The sequence below is a fragment of the Mobula hypostoma genome, chromosome 6, assembly GCF_963921235.1.
Source record: "Mobula hypostoma chromosome 6, sMobHyp1.1, whole genome shotgun sequence".
Classification (NCBI taxonomy): domain Eukaryota; kingdom Metazoa; phylum Chordata; class Chondrichthyes; order Myliobatiformes; family Myliobatidae; genus Mobula; species Mobula hypostoma.
The window spans coordinates 85,187,300-85,213,581 of record NC_086102.1 but is presented as its reverse complement, the minus strand read 5'-3'; the positions used below and the strand labels follow the sequence as shown (position 1 = coordinate 85,213,581).

General features: G+C 42.3%; 1 protein-coding gene across 4 annotated transcripts in view; it reads left to right on the top strand.

The window, feature by feature from the left end:
- Positions 1 to 23,098, top strand: part of phf11 (PHD finger protein 11) — a 65,737-nt gene extending 42,639 nt beyond the window's left edge. Inside the window, exons 15-18 of one of the 4 annotated variants that reach the window (XR_010018365.1) lie at positions 5,405 to 5,476; positions 5,744 to 6,316; positions 6,435 to 6,518; positions 22,083 to 23,098. Coding sequence is in view for 2 of the 4 variants with exons in the window: in XM_063051111.1 (XP_062907181.1) it covers positions 5,405 to 5,476; positions 5,744 to 5,862 (191 nt within the window). In the remaining 2 variants the exon portion in view is untranslated. Of the gene's footprint in view, positions 1 to 5,404; positions 5,477 to 5,743; positions 9,210 to 22,082 lie in introns of those variants that run through there. The other 3 variants (XR_010018364.1, XM_063051111.1, XM_063051109.1) reach the window with 3 other exon arrangements.
- Positions 23,099 to 26,282: the final 3,184 nt, after the last annotated feature.

Below are 26,282 nucleotides of genomic sequence, written 5' to 3'. Positions count from 1 at the left end.
AGTGCAGATTGTTATTAATGATTATGATATAGTTGGGATCACAGAGACATGGCTCCAGGGTGACCAGGGATGGGAGCTCAACGTTCAGGGATATTCAATATTCAGGAGGGATAGACACGAAGGAAGGGGAGGTGGGGTGGCGTTGCTGGTTAAAAAAGAGATTAACGCAATAGAAAGGAAGGACATAAGCCGGGAAGATGTGGAATCGATATGGGTAGAGCTGCGTAACACTAAGGGGCAGAAGACGCTGGTGGGAGTTGTGTACAGGCCACCTAACAGTAGTAGTGAGGTCGGAGATGGTATTAAACAGGAAATTAGAAATGTGTGCAATAAAGGAACAGCAGTTATAATGGGTGACTTCAATCTACATGTAGACTGGGTGAACCAAATTGGTAAAGGTGCTGAGGAAGAGGATTTCTTGGAATGTATGCGGGATGGTTTTTTGAACCAACATGTCGAGGAACCGACTAGAGAGCAGGCTATTCTGGACTGGGTTTTGAGCAATGAGGAAGGGTTAATTAGCGATCTTGTCGTGAGAGGCCCCTTGGGTAAGAGTGACCATAATATGGTGGAATTCTTCATTAACATGGAGAGTGACGTAGTTAATTCAGAAACAAAGGTTCTGAACTTAAAGAGGGGTAACTTTGAAGGTATGAGACATGAATTAGCTAAGATAGACTGGCAAATGACACTTCAAGGATTGACGGTGGATATGCAATGGCAGGCATTTAAAGGTTGCATGGATGAACTACAACAATTGTTCATCCCAGTTTGGCAAAAGAATAAATCAAGGAAGGTAGTGCACCCATGGCTGACAAGAGAAATTAGGGATAGTATCAATTCCAAAGAAGTAGCATACAAATTAGCCAGAGAAAGTGGCTCACCTGAGGACTGGGAGAAATTCAGAGTTCAGCAGAGGAGGACAAAGGGCTTAATTAGGAAGGGGAAAAAAGATTATGAGAGAAAACTGGCAGAGAACATAAAAACGGACTGTAAAAGCTTTTATAGATATGTAAAAAGGAAAAGACTGATAAAGACAAATGTAGGTCCCCTGCAAACAGAAACAGGTGAATTGATTATGGGGAGCAAGGACATGGCAGACCAATTGAATAATTACTTTGGTTCTGTCTTCACTAAGGAGGACATAAATAATCTTCCAGAAATAGTAAGGGACAGAGGGTCCAGTGAGATGGAGGAACTGAGCGAAATACATGTTAGTAGGGAAGTGGTGTTAGGTAAATTGAAGGGATTGAAGGCAGATAAATCCCCAGGGCCAGATGGTCTGCATCCCAGAGTGCTTAAGGAAGTGGCCCAAGAAATAGTGGATGCATTAGTGATAATTTTTCAAAACTCGTTAGATTCTGGACTAGTTCCTGAGGATTGGAGGGTGGCTAATGTAACCCCACTTTTTAAAAAAGGAGGGAGAGAGAAACCGGGGAATTATAGGCCGGTTAGCCTAACGTCGGTGGTGGGGAAACTGCTGGAGTCAGTTATCAAGGATGTGATAACAGCACATTTGGAAAGCGGTGAAATGATCGGACAAAGTCAGCATGGATTTGTGAAAGGAAAATCATGTCTGACGAATCTCATAGAATTTTTTGAGGATGTAACTAGTAGAGTGGATAGGGGAGAACCAGTGGATGTGGTATATTTGGATTTTCAAAAGGCTTTTGACAAGGTCCCACATAGGAGATTAGTGTGCAAACTTAAAGCACACGGTATTGGGGGTAAGGTATTGGTGTGGGTGGAGAATTGGTTAGCAGACAGGAAGCAAAGAGTGGGAATAAACGGGACCTTTTCAGAATGGCAGGCGGTGACTAGTGGGGTACCGCAAGGCTCAGTGCTGGGACCCCAGTTGTTTACAATATATATTAATGACTTGGATGAGGGAATTAAATGCAGCATCTCCAAGTTTGCGGATGACACGAAGCTGGGTGGCAGTGTTAGCAGTGAGGAGGATGCTAAGAGGATGCAGGGTGACTTGGATAGGTTGGGTGAGTGGGCAAACTCATGGCAGATGCAATTTAATGTGGATAAATGTGAAGTTATCCACTTTGGTGGCAAAAATAGGAAAACAGATTATTATCTGAATGGTGGCCGATTAGGAAAAGGGGAGGTGCAACGAGACCTGGGTGTCATTATACACCAGTCATTGAAAGTGGGCATGCAGGTACAGCAGGCGGTGAAAAAGGCGAACGGTATGCTGGCATTTATAGCGAGAGGATTCGAGTACAGGAGCAGGGAGGTACTACTGCAGTTGTACAAGGCCTTGGTGAGACCACACCTGGAGTATTGTGTGCAGTTTTGGTCCCCTAATCTGAGGAAAGACATCTTTGCCATAGAGGGAGTACAAAGAAGGTTCACCAGATTGATTCCTGGGATGGCAGGTCTTTCATATGAAGAAAGACTGGATGAACTGGGCTTGTACTCGTTGGAATTTAGAAGATTGAGGGGGGATCTGATTGAAACGTATAAGATCCTAAAGGGATTGGACAGGCTAGATGCAGGAAGATTGTTCCCGATGTTGGGGAGGTCTAGAACGAGGGGTCACAGTTTGAGGATAGAGGGGAAGCCTTTTAGGACCGAGGTTAGGAAAAACTTCTTCACACAGAGAGTGGTGAATCTGTGGAATTCTCTGCCACAGCAAACTGTTGAGGCCAGTTCATTAGCTATGTTTAAAAGGAAGTTAGATATGGCCCTTGTGGCTACAGGGGTCAGGGGGTATGGAGGGAAGGCTGGGTTCTGAGTTGGATGATCAGCCATGATCATAATAAATGGCGGTGCAGGCTCGAAGGGCCGAATGGCCTACTCCTGCACCTATTTTCTATGTTTCTATGTTTCTAAAATCAATGAAAGACTGCCCAACTACGGCATTCATCCGGAGTGCAGAAGACAACAGACTGTCAAATGCAAAAAAAGAAACAATAATAATAATAAATAAGCAATAAATATTGAGAACATGAGATGAAGAGTGAGCCCATAGGTTGTGGGAACCTTCCAATGATGGGGCGAGTGAAGTTATTCCCTTTGGTTCAAGAGCCCGATGGTTGAGGGGTAACAACTGTTTCTGAACCTGGTGGTGTGAGTCCTGAGGCTCTTGTACCTTCATCCCAATGGTAGTAGCGAGAAGAGAGCATGTCTTGGGTGGTGGGGTCCCTGATGATGGATGCTGCTTTCCCGTGACAACGTTTCGTGTAGGTGTGCTCAATGGTGGGGAGGGCTTTACCCGTGATGGACTGGACTGTATCCACTACTTTTTGTAGGATTTTTCATTCAAGGGCATTGGTGTTTCCATACCAGGCTGTGATGCAACCAGTCAATATACTCTCCACTACACATCTATAGAAGTTTTTCCAAGTTGTATGTATGCTGAATCTCCACAAACAAAGTAGAGGCATTGTCTTGTTTTCTTTGTCATTGTACTTATGTGCTGAGCCTAGGACAGGTACTCTGAAATAGTAACACCAAGGGACTTAAAGTTGCTAACCCTCTCTACCTCTGATCCTCTTGATGAGAATAGACTTATGGATCTCTGGTTTCCTTCTCCTGAGGTCAATAATCAGCCCCTTGGTCTTGCTGACATTGAGTGAGAGGTTTGTTGTTGTGGCACCACTCAGCCAGATTTTCAATCTCCCTCCTATATCCTGATTCATCGCCACCTTCGATTCAGCCCATGACTGTGGTGTCATCAGCAAACTTAAATACGGCATTGGAGCTGTGCTTAGCCTCACAGTCATAAGTGTAAAGTGAGTAGAACAGGGGGTTAAGCACAGGGCCTTGTGGTGCTCCTGTGCTGATGGAGATCATGGAGAAGATGTTGTTGCTGATCCGAACTGACTGGGGTCTACAAGTGAGGAAATCCAGGATCCAATTGCACAAGAAGGTATTGAGGCCAAGGTTCTTGGAGCTTATTGATTAGTTTTGAGGGGATGATGGTATTGCATGTGGAGCTGTGGTCAATGAAAGAGCATCTTGATGTATGCATCTTCACTGTCCAGATGTTCCAGGGTTGAGTGGAGAGCCATTGAGATGGCTCCCTCTGTGGATCTGTTGCTCTGGTCAGAAAATTAGAGGCGCTGGTATCATTGATCAGCTTTGATAAGATGATTTATTTGCAGAACCCCTCTGCAAGTTTACAAGCTTACAGTCACTTGTCATTTTGTTCTCCCTGCCCATTGTCACCTATACTAGATAGCAACTTTGAAGGAATAGTATCTTTACTCATAGTCTTCTGGATGCAACACCTAGTATAACAATTTAACATCGGAAGTAGATCCTGCCATTTTTCATTTCTGAATATCATTCATTTTGTTATTTTATCTCTTCTGTTTCTCACCTCATCAGACCTTTCCTCTCCTCTGTATTTACTTAAAACCTGCCCCTACGCCTTGCCAGTTATTGACTTGTAATAGCAACTGTTTCCCTCTCTTTTCTGTCAGTTTTCGTACTCATGTTTTTAAGCTTAGTAAAGGAGTCAAACTCTGTGGCTCAACTGGAATTGACGTCAACACGTATCTACTGCAATCAAAAATCTGTCTAAAAGGAATGACTTTCTTTTTCTTTACAAAATACTCTGTTGATTTTGTATCTTGTTATAATTTTTTTTATTTAATTGCTATGAGGTCTAACAAACCATATACTCTGTGTAAATCTTGGTTTGACAGAAACTGCAATGCCGCAAGTGTTCCCCAAAAATATACAGACATGTTAATTGAAAGCCAGACACATTAAATGATCTCTCTCTGGGCCCCTGCAGATTTTAGTTAATCTAGGGCAATAGTTTGCTTGATTCGAACTGAATGTGCCCACATTTGGTGGAGCGCATTTTCTCCACTTGGGCATGTTTGGGTGGGAGTCAAGATAAGGGATTAGCCATTCAGAATGGAGATAACAACCCCAAGGGCAGTAAATCTTTGGAATCTTTCCTCCAAAAGTGGTGGAGGCTCAGCCACAGATCATATTTATTCAAAGTAGATTTATTATCAAAGAATGGATATATTATATAACCTGAGATTTGTCTGCTCACAGGCAGCTACAGAGCAAGAAGCTTGAAAGAACGTAGTTAAGATTTTTAGAGATTAATGGTAACAAGCCCATGCAGGAAAGTGGCAATGAGAAGCCAGCTGGCTTATCTCTGCCTCTGTGTGTGAATTAGACAATTCTCAAGTTTACTGATGATTTTGAATTTAACTTGAACAGAAAAATTACTTCATTCTTAAGATTCAGGAAGTTTACACAATTGTACTTTCAATAAAAACAAAATACTCCAAGTCAGGTTAAGTAACAACTGTGAGGGAAGAAATGGTTAACATTCTAGGTTGCTAACTTTCCCCTTTCTTTGAAATGTTCTGTTTCTCTCATCGTGTATGCTGCTTGTTTATATTTACTTATTTACACTTTTCAGACTATGAGATTGCATGGGCAATACTTCTGACTATGAATTCACTTCAAGACATCATGTCAGATTTTAAATCAGGTAAGAACCAACCGCTTGAACTCTGAACTTGAAACAGGAAGTGTTTCAATTCAGCACATCAGGTAACACCATTTGCAGAGAAATGTTAGGCTAATGCTTGTATCTTAAACAAGATATTAAAACATTTTGTACAGCCATTTATGTGGAATATTTCTGTGCATAAATTAGCTGTCATCTTTTTAAATCTAATCAGAGTTAAAATTACGTTGGATGTGAAAGGTGTTGTATGGACAGATTTCACCTATGTTTCTTTTTACTTCCCAACAGAAATACACCAAAAGCTGAAACATCTTGAAGAAGAAAAGTTAACCTTGCGGAAACGAGAGGGTCTCATTAAGAACTTGACAAAGTTAGCCCATTCACTGACTACGAAAGCTAAGAGATAGCAGTGACTGCTCCAAGCTGGTTGCTAAACTGTCTTGCTTCATATGGGAAACTGTACTTGTTTTGAGAAAAGCTACTGAGTGTGTTGACAATGGAACTGAAGTAAACCATGACTGCAGAGATTTTTGGGTTTTAAGTGCAAAGCATCCAAGAAAATATCTTGACTTCAGCATCACTTGCACTCAACTCACTCCAGAGCCATCTTTGACAAGGCTTTCCGGTGGGGCAGGTGTCTCCTGTATTAGGCAAGAGCCAGTGAATCTACACAATGATATACAAAGTTCTCTGATCTGATCTTTTACTGTTACTTAGGAGGACTGAGACAGACAATTGCAGAGCATGATATTTCCCCTCTGTAGAAATTCTGAGGACTGTGACCTCCCTGAGGAGCTGGCCACCGGGCTACCTGACCACGTGGTGCCCTGGAATCGCAGCTCATTTCCATCTCCAGTGCATGTAGGTTGTCTTCCAGCCTGCTGTCCAATTAGCTACCCTAATATTTATCAATAAAAGTCCAACTCTTTGTACATCCTGCAGAAGACATTTAAACTTATATTGTGTTTCTTGCTAATAGGCTGTAGATAAACTTCTTAGAAGAACCCTTGGTCTGGGCCATACGATCATCTGCTGGTCAGACATAGCAACTGCTGAATTAACGGTAGGGCTTCCATTCTAAATGTCTACAGTCATATTTGACACAACTTAACCAAAATTCACAGCAATGCTTTTATATCAAAGTTCAACTAAAATGTACTATAAATGCAGAATATAAATAATGTTTATATACAGAAAACCACACTCTCATTCTTGTTAATGAGTGTCCTATTTTTTTTAATGCTTATTAAAAGCTATAGGCTAAATGCAAATACCTTTCTCCCATGCCTTTCAAAATAACTCTCAACATGTAACATAGAAATCTACAACACATTACAGGCCCTTCAGCCCACAGTGTTGTGCTGACCATGTAACCCACTCTAGAAACTACCTGGAATTTCCCTAGCGCAGCCCTTTATTTTTCTAAGCTCCATGTACCTAAGAGGCTCTTAAAAGACCCTATTGTTTAATTGATAAACATGTGTGAATCGTAGATAACATGGCCACTCAATCCTTCTCCAGCAATTAATAAGATTATGGCTCATCTGATTGAAACTTCTCTTTCAATTCCAAATTCATGTCTGCCCATAGTAACCTTTCATCCTCTGCTTTTAAAAGACTTTTGGGGCCCTCAGAAGAAAATGTGCTTCAGCTCTGTCTTAAATGAGCACCCTCATTTTTAAACAGTGACACCAAATCCTGGATTCTCCCACAAGAGGAAATCTGGATTCCACATTCATCCTGTCAAGACCCCAATCACTTTTTTTTTATCTCCAGCAGAAATTTTTTTAAAAAGTGCCTGGCCTGTGCAACCTTTCCTCATAAAGTAACCTGCCCAATCCAGGTATTAATCTAGTAAAGCTTCTCCAAGATGCTTTTAATACATTGACATCTTCTCAAAATGACCGGTCCTGTACGCTGTACACCTGATATGGCCTCACTGGGTAACTAAAGCACACTATTTTTGTTTTGAATGCTCCCTCCTACCAATAAATGGCATTTTTAGCTTTCCTAACCTCTTGCTACAGCTCAACCGCAATCATTTGTAAATCGTGCACTAGGGCACCTACATCTCTGATTGCCGGAATCCCTCACCAGTAAATAATAAGACTACTTGGTTCTTTTTAGTATAGATTTTTAAAAAAAAACACATTTTCCCCACAGAATACTGCATTTGCCAGATTTTCTGGACATTTATCGATCAATCTATTTTCCTTTGTAGCTGCAATGTTGATTTCAAAACTGATTTTCACTATCTTGCCATCAACAGCAATTTGGCAAATGTGCCTCATTAGAAGAATAATTTGTATAAATAGGGAGCCTAAGATGATCCCTGTGTCACACTGTACCTCCTTGTCTATGATAAAGAGACCCATTTATGTCTGCTCTGCTTGACAGCCAAAATCTTTCTCACTAATGCTACCTCCTATATTATTTTCCAGAATATTCTTTTAAGTGGCACCATCTCAAGTACATTTTGGGTATCCCTGTACAGTGGATCCACTTTACTAATGCAAAACTAATCAAACATGTTTTCCGTTTTAACAAAACTGTTGACTCTGCCCCCTAACAATTTCTCTGACAGATTGTTAAGCTAACAAACTTGTATTTTCCTGTTTGTCTCATTCCAGTTTCCGGTTCTGCATTCAGGAGTTATGGTTGTTATTTTCTAATCTATTGAAATTTTCCTCAGTCTTAAAACCAATCCAGCACAGTAGCCATTTCTATTAAGAGCCTAAGATAAGCTTCATTAAATGTTAAATGTTTTGGGTTGAGGGGTCTTTGACCTGAAATATTAATTTCTAAACAAAATATTTTAATTCATGTAATTGTGCTTCTTAGCACAAAAAATTGTACTAAATCAGCATGAGCAAGTTTATAAATTGTGATGCTAAAAGATCCGTGTTTTAAGTTTTATCCAATGATGAACTAAATTACAAACAAAAATTCTGCAGATGCTGGAAATCCAGAATAACCCATCCAAAATGCTGGAGGAATTCAGCAGGTCAGGCAGTATCTATGGAACTGAATGAACAGTTAACATTGTGGGCCAAGACCCTTGATCAGGACTGGAAAGGAAGAGGTGTGAAGCCAGAATAAGAAGGTGGGGGAGAGGAAAGAATAAGGTGACAGGTGAGGCCAGGTAGGTGAGGGAGGGGTGATGAAGTAAGAAGCTAGCAGATCACAGGTGCAAAAGCTAAAGGGCTGGAGAAGGAATCTGACAGAGTAGACCATAGGAGAAAGTGAAGGGTGGGGGGTGGTCACCATTGGGTGGTAGATGGGTGAGAGGAGAAGAAGAAAGAGAGGAGCCAGTGTGTGGAAAATGGAAAACAAGGGAAGGGTATGAGGGAAAAATTACCAAGAGTTGGAGAAACCAATATTCATGCTATCAATTTGGAGGCTATCCAGACAGAATATGAGGTGTTGCTCCTCCAACTGGAGAGTGGCCTCATTGTGGCAGTAGAGCAGGCCGTGGGACTACTTGTGGGAATGGGGTGGAGATTGGAATTAAAATGGTTAGCCACTGGGAAAATTGTTGCAAATGGAGCTTGACAAAATGGTCCCCCAATCTATGTTGGGTCTCACTAATGTACAGGAGGTTGCGTTGGGTGCACGGGATACCATAGGTGACCCCAAGAGACTTGCAGGTGAAGTTCTGCCTCACCTGAACAGACTTGAAGGGAGGTAAATGGGCAAGTGTAGCACTTCCTCTGCTTGCAGGGGGTAAATGGCAGGAGGGAGATTAGTGGAGAGGGATGAATGGAATCATGGAGGGAGCAGTCCCTGTGGAAAATGGGGGGGGGGAGGTGGCACAGTAGTAAAGATGTGTTTAGAGGTAGGATCCCGTTGAAGATGGCTAAAGTTGTGGACAGAACTGCCGTTCTCCTGGTGGGGTCAGGCATGAGCTGCATTAAAAAGCCATCTTGAGGGCATTCTACAAATTCCCTCTTTTGGGATCCAACACCAACGGGATTTTCCCAATCTACCTGCATGTTGAAAACCTCCACGATGATCACAGCATTGTCCTTTTTACATGGATGAAGGGAAGGCAGTGGATATTGTCTACATGGACTTCAGAAAGGCCTTTGACAAGGTCCCGCATGGGAGGTTAGTTAGGAAAATTCAGTCGCTAGGTATACATGGAGAGGTGGTAAATTGGATTGGACATTGGCTCGATGGAAGAAGCCAGAGAGTGGTAGTAGAGAATTGCTTCTCTGAGTGGAGGCCTGTGACTAGTGGTGTGCCACAGGGATCAGTGCTGGGTCCATTGTTATTTGTCATCTATATCAATGATCTGGATGATAATGTGGTAAATTGGATCAGCAAGTTTGCTGATGATACAAAGATTGGAGGTGTAGTAGACAGTGAGGAAGGTTTTCAGAGCCTGCAGAGGGACTTGGACCAGCTGGAAAAATGGGCTGAAAAATGGCAGATGGAGTTTAATACTGACAAGTGTGAGGTATTGCACGTTGGAAGGACAAACCAACGTAGAACATACAGGGTTAATGGTAGGGCACTGAGGAGTGCAGTGGAACAAAGGGATCTGGGAATACAGATACAAAATTCCCTAAAAGTGTCATCACAGGTAGATAGGGTCGTAAAGAGAGCTTTTGGTACATTGGCCTTTATTAATCGTAGTATTGAGTATAAGAGCTGGAATGTTATGATGAGCTTGTATAAGGCATTGGTGAGGCCGAATCCGGAGTATTGTGTTCAGTTTTGGTCACCAAATTACAGGAAGGATATAAATAAGGTTGAAAGAGTGCAGAGAAGGTTTACAAGGATGTTGCCGGGACTTGAGAAACTCAGTTACAGAGAAAGGTTGAATAGGTTAGGACTTTATTCCCTGGAGCGTAGAAGAATGAGGGGAGATTTGATAGAGGTATATAAAATTATGATGGGTATAGATAGTGAATGCAAGCAGGCTTTTTCCACTGAGGCAAGGGGAGAAAAAAACCAGAGGACATGGGTTAAGGATGAGGGGGGAAAAGTTTAAAGGGAACATTAGGGGGGGCTTCTTCACACAGAGAGTGGTGGGAGTGTGGAATGAGCTGCCAGACGAGGTGGTAAATGCGGGTTCTTTTTTAACATTTAAGAATAAATTGGACAGATACATGGATGGGAGGTGTATGGAGGGATATGGTCCGTGTGCAGGTCAGTGGGACTAGGCAGAAAATGGTTCGGCACAGCCAAGAAGGGCCAGAGGGCCTGTTTCTGTGCTGTAGTTTCTATGGTTCTATGGTTCTATGCCTTGTCCATTTCCCATCGTAATTTGTAGCCGTCATTCTGGCTACTGATCAGAGGCCTGCATGTAACTCCCATCGGGGTCTTTTTACCCTTGTAATTTCTTAACACTACTGGCGTGTACAGTTCAGCTAGGTCTTCCAATATAAAGAAACGAACTACAGCAAATCAGTGGATCACATTATTAATGCATTTATTATTGTACACACAAACATTTGTAGGTTTGCTCACCCAAACCAACAAAGCACCTTGGGCTTTCATAGATCCCATTTCGTTACATTACAGTTCCACGTGCCTGGACATCCATTCAAACCCAGCAGTTTAGGACACTGGTGCTGTTTCTACATTTGCAAGTCAATCGCAAGAAAATGTTCCTGTCAATTGCATCTGTCAGAGAAAAGACAAGCGCTAATCCAACTGCTGTCTTTAGGACTCGTTTTTTTGTTCATGTAGTTAGGCACCTTTTTACAGTGAGAACAATGGCTTTTCTCTTGCCTTAACGGCTGTATAGAGTCTCTGGGGGCTGTATCGTCGTATTCAGCGTGCAGAGAACGACAAGACACAGAAGACATCCTGGTCATCCACAGCGCCTAGTCCCATCTCCAGCCGTCTAGACTCTTGTCTTGCCACTACCACCATCATCATCATCATAATGGTGTCGAGGTCTTCATCGACGACAATGGACGAACAACGGCCATTCAGCGTGTGCTGATGGTTGCTTTAGTACCGCTTCCTCACGCATTTAGCCAAGCCTATTCTTAAATTGTACCGTTCGTCCTTTGCACTAGGCTGTCTGAGAATGGAAGTTGATTCACCCGTAAGGCTTTGCATACTTCTCCAAATTCTTTTACCAGTGTAATAGGTACTAATCCCAAATCACGGGATTATTTTCCTTAACAAACATTTCGCTACTGTGACTGCTCCATTCTTTCCACAAGGAAATGCTTCACACCATCGTGAGAACTCATCAATAATGACTAATACATACTAACACCCTTTACATTAAGACAATTCAATAAAGTATATATCTAAGTGTTAAAATAGGCCATCTGATGGCAGGGTACGAACCCCTGTTAATTATGCCATTTTCCCGGGATTTTGAAGGTACATCTCACATCTCATAAATTGTCTACAGATTTGTTCCGCTACTTGAGATACTCCAGGGCCATGCCAAGTTTAGTTCAATTAATTAATCAATCATTCCCCCCTGCCCGCATGTGTGAACTTGTGAACTCATCCGGCAATCCACGGTACGGTACCTGGGTCCAGTTTGTCTGGGGCCGCAATCCGTTTTCTCGGGGTGAAGCCTCACCGTGCTACTTACAACCCAGCTTTTCCCAGATCGTCACCTAAAGCCGAACTGTCAACGACGATCATTAACTCGGATTTAACAATAGGAGGATCAGTAAGGTGCTTACGAAATAGTATTGGTTCACGTGTAACAGTTTCAGAGCAGCGTGGGTCGCCGCCTTCCTCCGCGGGGAAAGAGTTGCACAGCGAGTAATTCTAACATTCGGGATCATCGATAACTCGATTTCGCACGTCGTTGACCTAGCGAGGGTAAGGTATCTACGCGACACAGCGAGTCAGCATGTACTGAACAGTAAGGCAAGAGGTTGCCACTGCTGGGGGACAAACCGATAAACCTCTGGCTATTGGGTCTGAACTCTAAAATAAACAGTTGGCCTTTGTCTTTCCCTGTAATTCTGAGTCAAAATGAGCCGAACAAACCACTCATGGTGAACAAAAGGTGAAACTCCTTCTGACAGTCTGGGAGGCAGATATCATTGCGTCTTTTATACATTCAAATGCTTCCTCCGCTTCTGGGGTAGTCTGGTTGACTGGGAAGGGGTATTTTCTGGAGGGGCTTAACAACAGCGGCATAATCTAAAACCCACTGTCTACAATACCCAGTCAACCCCAGGAAATGTTTCGTTTCCCCACGAGCCCTTGGTTTCGTGACTTTGGCTATTGCTTCAGTTCGAATCTTAATCATTGACTTTGTATCTTGGGATAGGGTGGGTATGTCCCAGATAAGTAACCTCGAAGTGGCTGCACGATCTGGAGTTGCTGCTTTGATACTTCATGATCTTCCTTAGCTAGTTTATGTAAAAGGTAGAGGGAGTCCTGCTCGCGGGTTTCTTTGCTTGGGGAAGTCGACTGGGGGTGATCCACCTGCTGCATGAGTAAAGGGTCCTGGGGTCAAACTCCTTGCCTTCTTCTGTTCGCAGTTTACACGACAAAACACGACAAAATACAGATTGCCTCAAAACTGTGTATTGCTCTCTGGTAACTAATTACTTGGAACAACTCTCTGGATCAGGGGTAGGCAACCTACGGACCGCGGGCCAGATCCGGCCCGCGAAGGTCTTTTGACGGGCCCACGAGCAAATATTGGGATACTATGCTTACCCGGCTCGCGAGCGACTTTTCCTTATCCTGGGTGTTTCACGCGACCACACTGATGGACATGCATGGCGTCTTGTTACACTGGCCCCAGGTTCCGTTTTGTGCCAAACCAAACACCGGTATACAATATACGACTGACGGGAAGGAAGACTACCTTATTAATATGTATTAGGTGCAGGTTTTCAGATGGGATCGTTAACAGAAACAGCATCACTGTGTTTTAACAAGAAATCCACGCTAAATATCCAGATATTTACACGGGCTACGATCCTTGTTGAATAACTCGGGTTTCGAAATAAAATCGAAGGAAAAAATTCCAATGGCAATGAATGCAAAACGCAGGAAGGTAGACACTGAGTGCCGAAATCTCCAAGACATTTGGACACTAGATTACTTCTTCATCCAGCAAGCTGGGAAACCAGCTTGTCTCATTTGCCTAGAAAATGTTGCTGTGAAGAAGGTGGCAAACAGGAAATTAGAAATGTGTGCAATAAAGGAACAGCAGTTATAATGGGTGACTTCAATCTACATGTAGACTGGGTGAACCAAATTGGTAAAGGTGCTGAGGAAGAGGATTTCTTGGAATGTATGCGGGATGGTTTTTTGAACCAACATGTCGAGGAACCGATTAGAGAGCAGGCTATTCTGGACTGGGTTTTGAGCAATGAGGAAGGGTTAATTAGCGATCTTGTCGTGAGAGGCCCCTTGGGTAAGAGTGACCATAATATGGTGGAATTCTTCATTAACATGGAGAGTGACGTAGTTAATTCAGAAACAAAGGTTCTGAACTTAAAGAGGGGTAACTTTGAAGGTATGAGACATGAATTAGCTAAGATAGACTGGCAAATGACACTTCAAGGATTGACGGTGGATATGCAATGGCAGGCATTTAAAGGTTGCATGGATGAACTACAACAATTGTTCATCCCAGTTTGGCAAAAGAATAAATCAAGGAAGGTAGTGCACCCGTGGCTGACAAGAGAAATTAGGGATAGTATCAATTCCAAAGAAGTAGCATACAAATTAGCCAGAGAAAGTGGCTCACCTGAGGACTGGGAGAAATTCAGAGTTCAGCAGAGGAGGACAAAGGGCTTAATTAGGAAGGGGAAAAAAGATTATGAGAGAAAACTGGCAGAGAACATAAAAACGGACTGTAAAAGCTTTTATAGATATGTAAAAAGGAAAAGACTGATAAAGACAAATGTAGGTCCCCTGCAAACAGAAACAGGTGAATTGATTATGGGGAGCAAGGACATGGCAGACCAATTGAATAATTACTTTGGTTCTGTCTTCACTAAGGAGGACATAAATAATCTTCCAGAAATAGTAAGGGACAGAGGGTCCAGTGAGATGGAGGAACTGAGCGAAATACATGTTAGTAGGGAAGTGGTGTTAGGTAAATTGAAGGGATTGAAGGCAGATAAATCCCCAGGGCCAGATGGTCTGCATCCCAGAGTGCTTAAGGAAGTGGCCCAAGAAATAGTGGATGCATTAGTGATAATTTTTCAAAACTCGTTAGATTCTGGACTAGTTCCTGAGGATTGGAGGGTGGCTAATGTAACCCCACTTTTTAAAAAAGGAGGGAGAGAGAAACCGGGGAATTATAGGCCGGTTAGCCTAACGTCGGTGGTGGGGAAACTGCTGGAGTCAGTTATCAAGGATGTGATAACAGCACATTTGGAAAGCGGTGAAATGATCGGACAAAGTCAGCATGGATTTGTGAAAGGAAAATCATGTCTGACGAATCTCATAGAATTTTTTGAGGATGTAACTAGTAGAGTGGATAGGGGAGAACCAGTGGATGTGGTATATTTGGATTTTCAAAAGGCTTTTGACAAGGTCCCACACAGGAGATTAGTGTGCAAACTTAAAGCACACGGTATTGGGGGTAAGGTATTGGTGTGGGTGGAGAATTGGTTAGCAGACAGGAAGCAAAGAGTGGGAATAAACGGGACCTTTTCAGAATGGCAGGCGGTGACTAGTGGGGTACCGCAAGGCTCAGTGCTGGGACCCCAGTTGTTTACAATATATATTAATGACTTGGATGAGGGAATTAAATGCAGCATCTCCAAGTTTGCGGATGACATGAAGCTGAGTGGCAGTGTTAGCAGTGAGGAGGATGCTAAGAGGATGCAGGGTGACTTGGATAGGTTGGGTGAGTGGGCAAACTCATGGCAGATGCAATTTAATGTGGATAAATGTGAAGTTATCCACTTTGGTGGCAAAAATAGGAAAACAGATTATTATCTGAATGGTGGCCGATTAGGAAAAGGGGAGGTGCAACGAGACCTGGGTGTCATTATACACCAGTCATTGAAAGTGGGCATGCAGGTACAGCAGGCGGTGAAAAAGGCGAACGGTATGCTGGCATTTATAGCGAGAGGATTCGAGTACAGGAGCAGGGAGGTACTACTGCAGTTGTACAAGGCCTTGGTGAGACCACACCTGGAGTATTGTGTGCAGTTTTGGTCCCCTAATCTGAGAAAAGACATCCTTGCCATAGAGGGAGTACAAAGAAGGTTCACCAGATTGATTCTTGGGATGGCAGGACTTTCATATGAAGAAAGACTGGATGAACTGGGCTTGTACTCGTTGGAATTTAGAAGATTGAGGGGGGATCTGATTGAAACGTATAAGATCCTAAAGGGATTGGACAGGCTAGATGCAGGAAGATTGTTCCCTATGTTGGGGAAGTCCAGAACGAGGGGCCACAGTTTGAGGATAGTGGGGAAGCCTTTTAGGACCGAGATTAGGAAAAACTTCTTCACACAGAGAGTGGTGAATCTGTGGAATTCTCTGCCACAGCAAACTGTTGAGGCCAGTTCATTAGCTATGTTTAAAAGGAAGTTAGATATGGCCCTTGTGGCTACAGGGGTCAGGGGGTATGGAGGGAAGGCTGGGTTCTGAGTTGGATGATCAGCCATGATCATAATAAATGGCGGTGCAGGCTCGAAGGGCCGAATGGCCTACTCCTGCACCTATTTTCTATGTTTCTATGTTTCTATATCAGGTGACGTTACGAGACCCACCATAGTGGAAATTTTAACAAGTTTACTGGGCAAGCAAGGAAAGGTGAAGTTGAATGAATGAAGGCTAGTTTCGGAAAACGAACGTCATTTTTTGCCAAGAAAAGCAGTGAAAATGAAGGAAATACCCGTGCTAGCTACGAAGTCTCAAAACGTGTTGCAGAAAAGATGAAGCCTTTTACAGATGGAGAGTTTGTCAAAGAATGTTTACTGGCAGTGGTGGATATTGTTTGTCCTGAAAAGAAATCTTTATTTGCATCTATCAGCCCGTCAGCAAGAACGATCACACAGCGAGTTGAAGAAATGTCAGCAGATGTTAAAAGTTGTTTCAGGGATACCTGCAACGAATTGCAATTTTTGACTTCTATAGAAAACATATTCATCCAAGTGGGAAGTATCCTAACTTAGTGGACCATGCAAAAAAAGATGGCATCATTGTTTGGCAACACTTACCTGTGTGAGCAATTATTTTCAAAAATGAAGCATACCAAGAACGATTTGAGAACAAGATTAATTGATGCCCACCTGGATAATGTCTTGCTTTTGGCATCAACAAGTCTGACACCCAATATTGAGAAAACTTTCAATCAACAAACAGCATCAAGTTTCACATTGATTTATCGACTGTTTGCATTAAAATTTTTTGTATTATACTTAATTTACCACCATTCAATGCATCATGTTCATACGTTTTATGTTTAAAGATTCTTTGTGTCCTTTTAATAGATTCAAAAGATGCCTTGATTGAAATAAATTGCAACTAAACTGAGTTCTTTGATTACTAATTAGCATCCTTGGTTAAACACAAATGATTTTCTAGCATGCGTTATTCATTAATTTGAGGCAAAACATAACTATATGTATTTAAATGGATAATTCCCATATTTCAAGTTTTTATGGCATTTATCTGGCCCACCGTCCGCTCGTTAATACGCGATCCGGCCCACAGAATGCTCTACATTCTAGAATCATCCATGGACACACATATCCCAATATCCTTAACAAAATCCCTCTAGCTGCTGTACCCTGAATGAGGGGAATGGGGCATTTTTTTTTTGGTTTTTATTGCCTCCCCCCCCCTCTCTGATAGTAACGGAGGGGGGGTGGGGGGGAAGGATCCTCGTCATAACCATATCTGGTCACCTTATCTGTTGCATCGTTCCAATCCATATTTCCATATTAATCCTCTTCCCCTCCTTCAGATCCCAAAACAAATGTTATTCCTCTCTGTGCAACAGGTTGGCTCTGCAGCTTTTGTATCTGTTTTAAACACTTTGTATTATTTCCAGTGTTACTTTTTTTTTCTTTCCATGTACTGGTTTCTTGTTCAGGATCAGGGAAAGACGCACCCTATCCCGTCTTTTACTTCATTATTAATTTGTTATATTTACGTTTACCAATATTCTAACAACTTACCAGTTTTCGCTACAACGTTCAGCATTTAGTTCCGGCGCCCGGTGTTCCTGACATCTTTTAGCGATTGGATAGTTTACTAATCTCCTTTCTCAGAAAATTTTCACGCGTCCCAGACGCTAGGTCGATCTCTTACCTTATTCAAAGTTTCTGTCGTCACGCCGACTGTGTCGGAATCGAGACGAGAGAAACTGATCCACCCAAGATCACAGCGTTGATCGCAGTGAAAAGGGCGAAAGCGAGACAAAGCCGAAGTCAAATTGCCAAGGGTTAAAAAAACCGTAATTTTCCTTCGGTGGCCTATTTTCCCCTAAGCTGTCCTGTCCTCGGAATTTCCTTCCCGAGTCGCTGTCGCACCCAGACAAGCGTCTCGGTGGAACCTCCAAATTCTGCCGTGTACCGCTCAGCTGGGTCTTCCAATATGCGGGTACAAACTACAACAAATTCGGAGCCGATCACGTTATTAATGCATTTATCATTTTACTCGCAAGGGGAGATGTAACTGCAGCTACGTTTCGTCTGGAAATATAGCTCCCATCTTCTATTTCACCCAAAGTACTTTCATACTTTTGTTTACACAGAATGGTGATCAGTTTGCTCCATTCCATAACATTACATTCCTCTGCGATCTTCATCCTCATCTTGTTCTCATATTTGATCTTTAGAAGTTCCACACACAAAAAAAAATGCTGGTGAACGCAGCAGGCTCGGCAGCATCTATAGGAAGAGGTACAGTCGATGTTTCTGGCAGAGAACCTTCTCAGGACTAACTGAAAGAAGAGATAATAAGAGATTTGAAAGTGGGAGAGGGAGGGGAGATCCGAAATGATAGGAGAAGACAGAAGGGGGAGGGATGGAGTTGAGAGCTGGACAGTTGATTGGCAAAAGGGATATGAGAGGATAATGGGACTGGAGGACGAGGGAGAAAGAAAGGGGAAAGGGGAGGGAAGCCCAGAGGATGGGCAAGGAGTATAGTGAAAGGGACAGAGGGAGAAAAATTTGATGTCTACTATAAGCCTACGGACTCTCACAGCTACCTAGACTATTCTTCTTCCCACCCTGTCTCTTGCAAAAATGCCATCCCCTTCTCGCAATTCCTCCATCTCTGCCACATCTGCTCTCAGGATGAGGCTTTTCATTCCAGGACGAAGGAGATGTCCTCCTTTTTTAAAGAAAGGGGCTTCCCTTCCTCCACCATCAACTCTGCTCTCAAACACATCTCCCCCATTTCATGCACATCTGCTCTCACTCCATCCTCCCGCCACCCCACTAGGAATAGAGTTCCCCTTGTCCTCACCTACCACCCCACCAGCCTCCAGGTCCAACATATAATTCTACATAACTTCCGCCACCTCCAACGGGATCCCACCACTAAGCACATCTTTCCCTCCCCCCCCCCTGCTTTCCACAGGGATCACTTCCTACGCGACTTCCTTGTCCATTCGTACCCCCCCCCATCCCTTCCTACCGATCTCCCTCCCGGCACTTGTAAGTGGAACAAGTGCTACACATGCCCTTACACTTCCTCCCTCACTACCATTCAGGACCCCAGACAGTCCTTCCAGGTGAGGTGACACTTCACCTGTGAGTCAGCTGGGGTGATATACTGTGTCTGGTGCTCCCGATGTGGCCTTCTATATATTGGCGAGACTCGACGCAGGCTGGGAGACCGTTTCGCTGAACTCCTACGCTCTGTCCACCAGAGAAAGCAGGCTCTCCCAGTGGCCACATATTTTAATTCCACGTCCCATTCCCATTCTGATATGTCTATCCATGGCCTCCTCTACTGTAAAGATGAAACCACACTCAGGTTGGAGAAACAACGCCTTATATTCTGTCTGGGTAGCCTCCAATCTGATGGCATGAACACTGACCCCTCTAACTTCCGTTAATGCCCCACCTCCCCTTCGTACCCCATCCATTATTTATTTATTTATTTAAAAATTCTCTCTTTTTTTCTCCCTCTGTCCCTCTCACTATACTCCTTTCCCATCCTCTGGGCTTCCCTCCCCCTCCCCCTTTCTTTCTCCCTAGGCCTCCTGTCCCATGATCCTCTCCCTTCTCCAGCCTCGTATCCCTTTCGCCAATCAACTTTCCAGCTCTTAGCTCCATCCCTCTCCCTCCTATCTTCTCCTATCATTTCAGATCTCCCCTCCCCCTCCCACTTTCAAATCTCTTACTATCTCTTCTTTCAGTTAGTCCTGACGAAGGGTCTCAGCCCAAAACGTCAACTGTACCTCTTCCTAGAGATGCTGCCTGGCCTGCTGTGTTCCACCAGCATTTTTTGTGTGTGTTGCTTGAATTTCCAGCATCTGCAGATTTCCTCATGTTTGCGTTTAGAAGTTCCATCCTGTTTGCCCTGTTATCAGCATCCTATCTGGCCATAAAACAAATTGCCTGTCATCAAAGAAAATAGTTTATTCCTATATAACACAAACACTTGCAAGTTTTGTCACCCAACCCAGTAAAGCACCTTGAGATTTCATAGACCCCATTTCATTACATTACATTTTACAAAAGTCACAAATTCATGAAGTCTTCAGGGTTACAGATATATTTCCACACCACCCTCAAGGATTCTACATCTTCTGATCCTATGTCACTTTTTTCTAGGGATTTGATTTCATTTTTTACCAGTCAAGACACCCCACCCCCTCTGCCAACCTTCCTGTCCTTTCGAAACAATGAGTATCCTTGGATGTTAAACTTCCATCTATGATCTTTCTTTAGTCACAACTCAGAGCTGCCCACAACATCATACCTGCCAACCTCTAACTGTGCTACAAGATCATCTACCTTATTCTGTATGCATTCAGATATATGAATATTTGAATTCAGTTCTGTATTCAAAACACTTTTTGACTTTGGTCCCCTTTTACACTTTAACTCATCCCACTGACTGCCCTATTATCTTCCTGTCCTTCCTTACAGTCTCACTGAACACTGCACTTGTATACCAACTGCCCCATCCTCAGCCCTATCACTCCAGTTCCTATCCCCATGCCAAATTAGTTTAACCCCTCTGCAACGGCTTTAGCAAACCTTCTCGCAAGGATACTGGTCCCCCTTGGGTTCAGGTGTAACCCATCCTTTTTTTACAGGTCATACCTTCCTCAGAAGAGATCCAAATGATCCAGAAATCTGAAACCCTGCCTCCTAAGCCAATTCCTCAGCCATGCATTCATCTGTCAAGTCATCCTATGCTTACCCTGAATGGTGCATGGCACAGGCAGCAATCCGGGACTTACTACCCTGATTTTCAGCTTTCTGCCTAACTCCCTATATTCTCTCTCCAGGACCTCCTCTCTTTTCCTACCTACATCGTTGGTACCCAATATGTACATGAATTCAGGCTGTTCACCCTCCTTTAGTTTACTGTGGACCCAGTCTGAGACATTCCTGACCCTGGCACCTGGGAGGCAACATATCATCCCACTGTCTCTTTCACCACAGAATCTGCTTTCTGTTCCTCTTATTATGGAATCTGCTATCACTTCTGCACCCCTCTTCTCACCCTTCCCTTCTGAGCTACAGAGCCAGACTCAATGCCAGAGACCTGGTTGCTGTAGATTCTCTCAGTAGGTTGTCTCCCACCTTCCCCCACCACCAACAGTATCCAAAGATGTATACATATTATTGAGGGGAATGGTCACAGGGGTACTCTGCACTGGTTACCTATTCCCTTTCCCTCTCCTGACAGGTACCTGCTTCCTGCAACCTACCTCCCTGTATCTCCTGCCTATCACCTCCTCATTCTCCCATGTGAGACGAAGGTCATTGAGCTGCAGCTCTAGTTCCTTAACATGGCCTCTAAGGAGCTGTAGTTCTGTGCACTTCATACTGATGTAGTTATCAGGGAGATAGGAGGTCTCCCAGATTTCCCACGTCTCACACAAGGAACATACTACTACCACCAGCTCCATTCTCAGCACACTAGCTATGTATTAACAGAAAAAGAAAAGTTGCTGGAAACTTTCTTACTTACTTAGAAGCTCCAGTGTGCTTGCCCGAGCTGTTGGTCGCCAAAGCAAGCCCACTCTAACAATGCCCACTCCAACAATGCCTGCTCCAACAATGGCTGCTCTGTTCACTCCTCCTTTTTATTGGCTGATTGCCACCCAATTAAAAAAAGCTAAAATGCACCTGGGCTCTTTTTAAACCTCACACTGTGTCACCGACGAATGACCTCTCGCACTGATTGCTGCCACTAAGGAAAAAACCTTGGCCATTTATCAATGAACTGCATTTAGGTTATCAAAACCTGTCAAGTAAAAGCATCAAGATTTTGGATCATAATATTGTACTTAAGAAATAGCAAAGTGTTCTCTATATGAATAGCTGAGTTACAAGTCATCCCTGGATGAAAATGCTGTACACTAAACATAAAAATTGTGATAGAATTGGCTCACAGTAAGCATAGCAATATAGAAACATAGAAAACCCACAAAGCTGTGCCAGACATGGCCTTATCTTAGAGCTACCTAGGCTTACCCATAGCCCTCTTTTTTAAAAAATACTTCATTTACAATTTTCAGTCTTACAAAGACAAAGTAAATTGAAGACATTCAAAACAATACAGAGGAAATACGAACAACAGGAATTCTGCAGATGCTGGAAATTCAAGCAACACACATCAAAGTTGCTGGTGAACGCAGCAGGCCAGGCAGCATCTGTAGGAAGAGGTGCAGTCGACGTTTCAGGCTGAGACCCTTTGTCAGGAAATACTTCAAAGGAAATACAACTAGCTCCAGGTGGAGCACAGACAAAACAAATCAAGAACAAAAAAAGCAAAAAGGCTGCCAGACAATTTACAAGATTAAATAAATAAACTTTCAGATAAAGAGTTGACACAATAGTGACATCACGGAAGCAATGTAAAGCAAAATCAATAAAGAAATCTGGTTAGGCACCACACCCACTCATGAGACTAAACAGGTCAAGGTCACTATGACTGTGAGGTAATATGACACTGAGCCAATAAGGGTTCCCATATTCTCTCAAATGTATTCTGTGTACTGTATTGCGTTCGTGCAGACGCAATCTTTCCATTTGTGTAATAGACAACATCTCCTTGAGCCAGTGTGCGAAGGTGGGTGGAGTAGTCGACTTCCAGGTCAAAAAAATAAGTTTCTTAGCCACCACCATTCCTAGATGCAGAGCAATCTGCGTGTCATGAGGCAACTCAAGAGTCTCTGCAGAGCATCCGAAGATGACTGGGCTGAATGTCTCTAGAATAGACTTTTGGGAGCCGCTCAAAAATTGCAGTCAATTTTTCTATTTTTCTAAGCTCCATGTATCCATCTAGGAGTCTCTTAAAAGACCCTATCATTTCCACCTTCACCACTGTCGCAGGCAGCCCATTCCATGCACTCACCACTCTCTGCATAAAAAGCTTACCCCTGACATCTCCTCTGTACCTGCTTCCAAGCACCTTAAAACTATGCCCTCTCTTGCTAGCCATTTCAGCCCTGGGAAAAAGCCTCTGACTATCCACATGATCAATGCCTCTCATTATCTTGTACACCTCTATCAGGTCACCGCTCATCCTCCTTTGCTCCAAGGAGAAAAGGCCAAGTTCACTCAACCTGTTTTCATAAGGCATGCTCCCCAATCCAGGCAACATCCTTGTAAATCTCCTCTGCACCCTTTCTATGGTTTCCACGCCCTTCCTGTAGTGAGATGACCAGAACTGAGGTCAGTACTCAAGTGGGGTCTGACCAGGGTCCTATATCGCTGCAACATTACCTCTTGGCTCTTAAAGTCAATCCCACATTTGATGAAAGCTAATACACTGTATGCCTTCTTAACCACAGTGTCAATCTGTGCAGCTGCTTTGAGTGTCCTATGGACTCGGACCCCAAGATCCCTCTGATCCTCCACACTGCCAAGAGTCTTGCCATTAATGCTATATTTTGCCATCATATTTGACCTACCAAAATGAACCACCTCACACTTATCTGGGTTGAACTCCATCTGCCACTTCCCAGCCCAGTTTTGCATCCTATCAATGTCCCGCTGTAACCTCTGACAGCCCTCCACACTATCCATAACACCCCCAACCTTTGTGTCATCAGCAAGTTTACTAGCCCATCCCTCCACTTCCACATCCAGGTCATTTATAAAAATCACAAAGAGTAGGGGTCCCAGAACAGATCCCTGAGGTACATCACTGGTCACCAGCCTCCATGCAGAATATGACCCACCTACAACCACTCCTTGCTTTCTGTGGGCAAGCCAGTTCTGCATCCACAAAGCAATGTCCCCTTGGATCCCATGTCTCCTTACTTTCTCAGTAAGCCTTGCATGAGGTACCTTATCAAATGCCTTGCTAAAATCCATATACACTACATCTACACCTTTACCTTCATCAATATGTTTAGTCACATCCTCAAAATATTTAATCAGGCTCGTAAGGCACGACCTGCCTTTGACAAAGCCATGCTGACTATTCCTAATCATATTATGCAGATTTATAGATTTTATGTAAGTAAGATTTTAAAATTGTATATGTAAAACAATGTAATACTATAAAGGTTTAAATTAAAAGGTTCATATTGAGAATCTGGGGAAAGCTCCTGGCCCTGATGGGTTTACCGTTGAATTTTATAAATGTTTTGCTTCTTTATTGATTCCTTGGCTCTATAAGGTTTTTGAGGCTTCTTTGAAACTTGGTAAACTTCCGGAATCTTTTAATAGAGCATCAATTTCTCTAATACTAAAGAAGGATAAAGACCCTGCTCAATGTGCATCTTATAGACCAATATCTTTATTAAATGTTGATTCTAAAGTTTTTTCTAAGTTATTAGCAAATAGACTAGAAAAAGTACTTCCTTCTATTATTTCGGAAGACCAAACGGGTTTTATTAAAGATCGTTACTCTTTTTATAATATTCGTACATTGTTAAATATCGTTTATACTCCCTCACAAAATGTTCCTGAGTGTGTTATTTCTTTGGATGCCGAGAAAGCTTTTGATAGAGTAGAATGGCCTTATTTATTTAAGGTGCTTGAAATGTTTAATTTTAGCTTGAAATTTATATCCTGGATTAAACTGTTATATCACTCCCCTGTAGCCTCGGTTCGTACTAACTCTTTAAACTCACCTTTTTTTCCTCTCTTTCGTGGTACTCGACAAGGCTGTCCTCTTAGTCCCCTATTATTTGATATTGCATTAGAACCTCTTGCAATTGCTATTCGAGAATCTTCAAATATTACTGGGATAACTCGGGGATTAAAGTCCCATAAATTATCACTCTATGCTGATGATTTACTTTTATATATTTCTAATCCTGAGAGATCCATTCCTGCTGTTTTAGAGTTATTAGCACAATTTGGTCTTTTCTCAGGTTATAAATTAAATCTTAGTAAGAGTGAACTTTTTCCGATTAATAAACATCTTCCCTTATATTATAAATTTCCATTTAAATTGATTAATAATTACTTTTCATATCTTGGGATTAAAATTACTTGTAAACATAAAGATTTATTTAAGACTAACTTTTTACCATTAATAGACCATATTACTCAACTTTCATCTAAATGGTTTCCCTTATATTTAACTTTGATTGGTCGTATTAATGCAGTTAAGATGTTTTTTTTTTGCCAAAATTTTTATATGTGTTTCAGGCATTACCAATTTTCGTTCCTAAATCTTTTTTTGATAAAGTTGACTCTAAAATTTCTTCATTTATTTGGCAGAATAAGAATCCGAGACTGGGTAAAATACATTTACAGAAAGCTAAGAGAGATGGAGGTTTAGCATTACCTAACTTTAGATTTTATTATTGGGCTATTAATATTCGACATATGAAATTTTGGTTACTTGACCGGGACATACTATCTATTCCTAAATGGGTAGCATTGGAATTACAATCTGTTCAGGGTTATACACTTGGTTCTACTTTAGGTTCCTCTCTTCCTTTTGATTCGAAACGTCTTAAGCAGGTCTCTAACCCGATAGTTAAATATGCTTTGCGCATTTGGTTTCAATTCAGAAAATTTTTTGATCTTAATCAATTCGGGTTAGCAATTCCTATTTTAGGTAACATATTTTTTTCTCCCTCTTTTACGGATCGCGCTTTTCAAACTTGGAAGACTAAGGGTATTTTACGGGTTTTGGATTTATTTTTAGATGGTTCCCTTATGTCTTTTGAACAATTATCTAATAAATATAACTTATCAAGAATACATTTTTTTAGATATTTACAAGTTAGAAATTTCCTAAGTACTATACTTTCTTCCTTTCCAATGCTTCCTCCTATATATATTTTAGATTCGATAATTAACCTTAATCCATGTCAGAAAGGTGCATCGGCTATGATTTATAATATTATTATGAAACTTAGGAAAGCTCCATTTGATAAGATTAGGGTAGATTGGGAACAGGAATTGGGGCTTACCATTTCTGTGGATGATTGGGGGCAGATTTTACAATTAGTTAATACTTCCTCTATTTGTGCTAAACATTCCCTAATTCAATTTAAAGTGGTTCATAGAGCACATATGTCCAAAGATAAGTTAGCGCGTTTTTACTCGCATATTAATCCTTTCTGTGATAGATGTTCGGGGCAGATAGCCTCTTTAACTCATATGTTTTGGTCTTGCCCTACTTTGGAAACTTTTTGGAGAGATATTTTCAATATTATTTCTAAGGTATTAAATATAGATATCTCTCCTCACCCTATTACTGCTATCTTTGGACTACCTAAAATTTCTAGTAATCTTTCCCCTTCAGC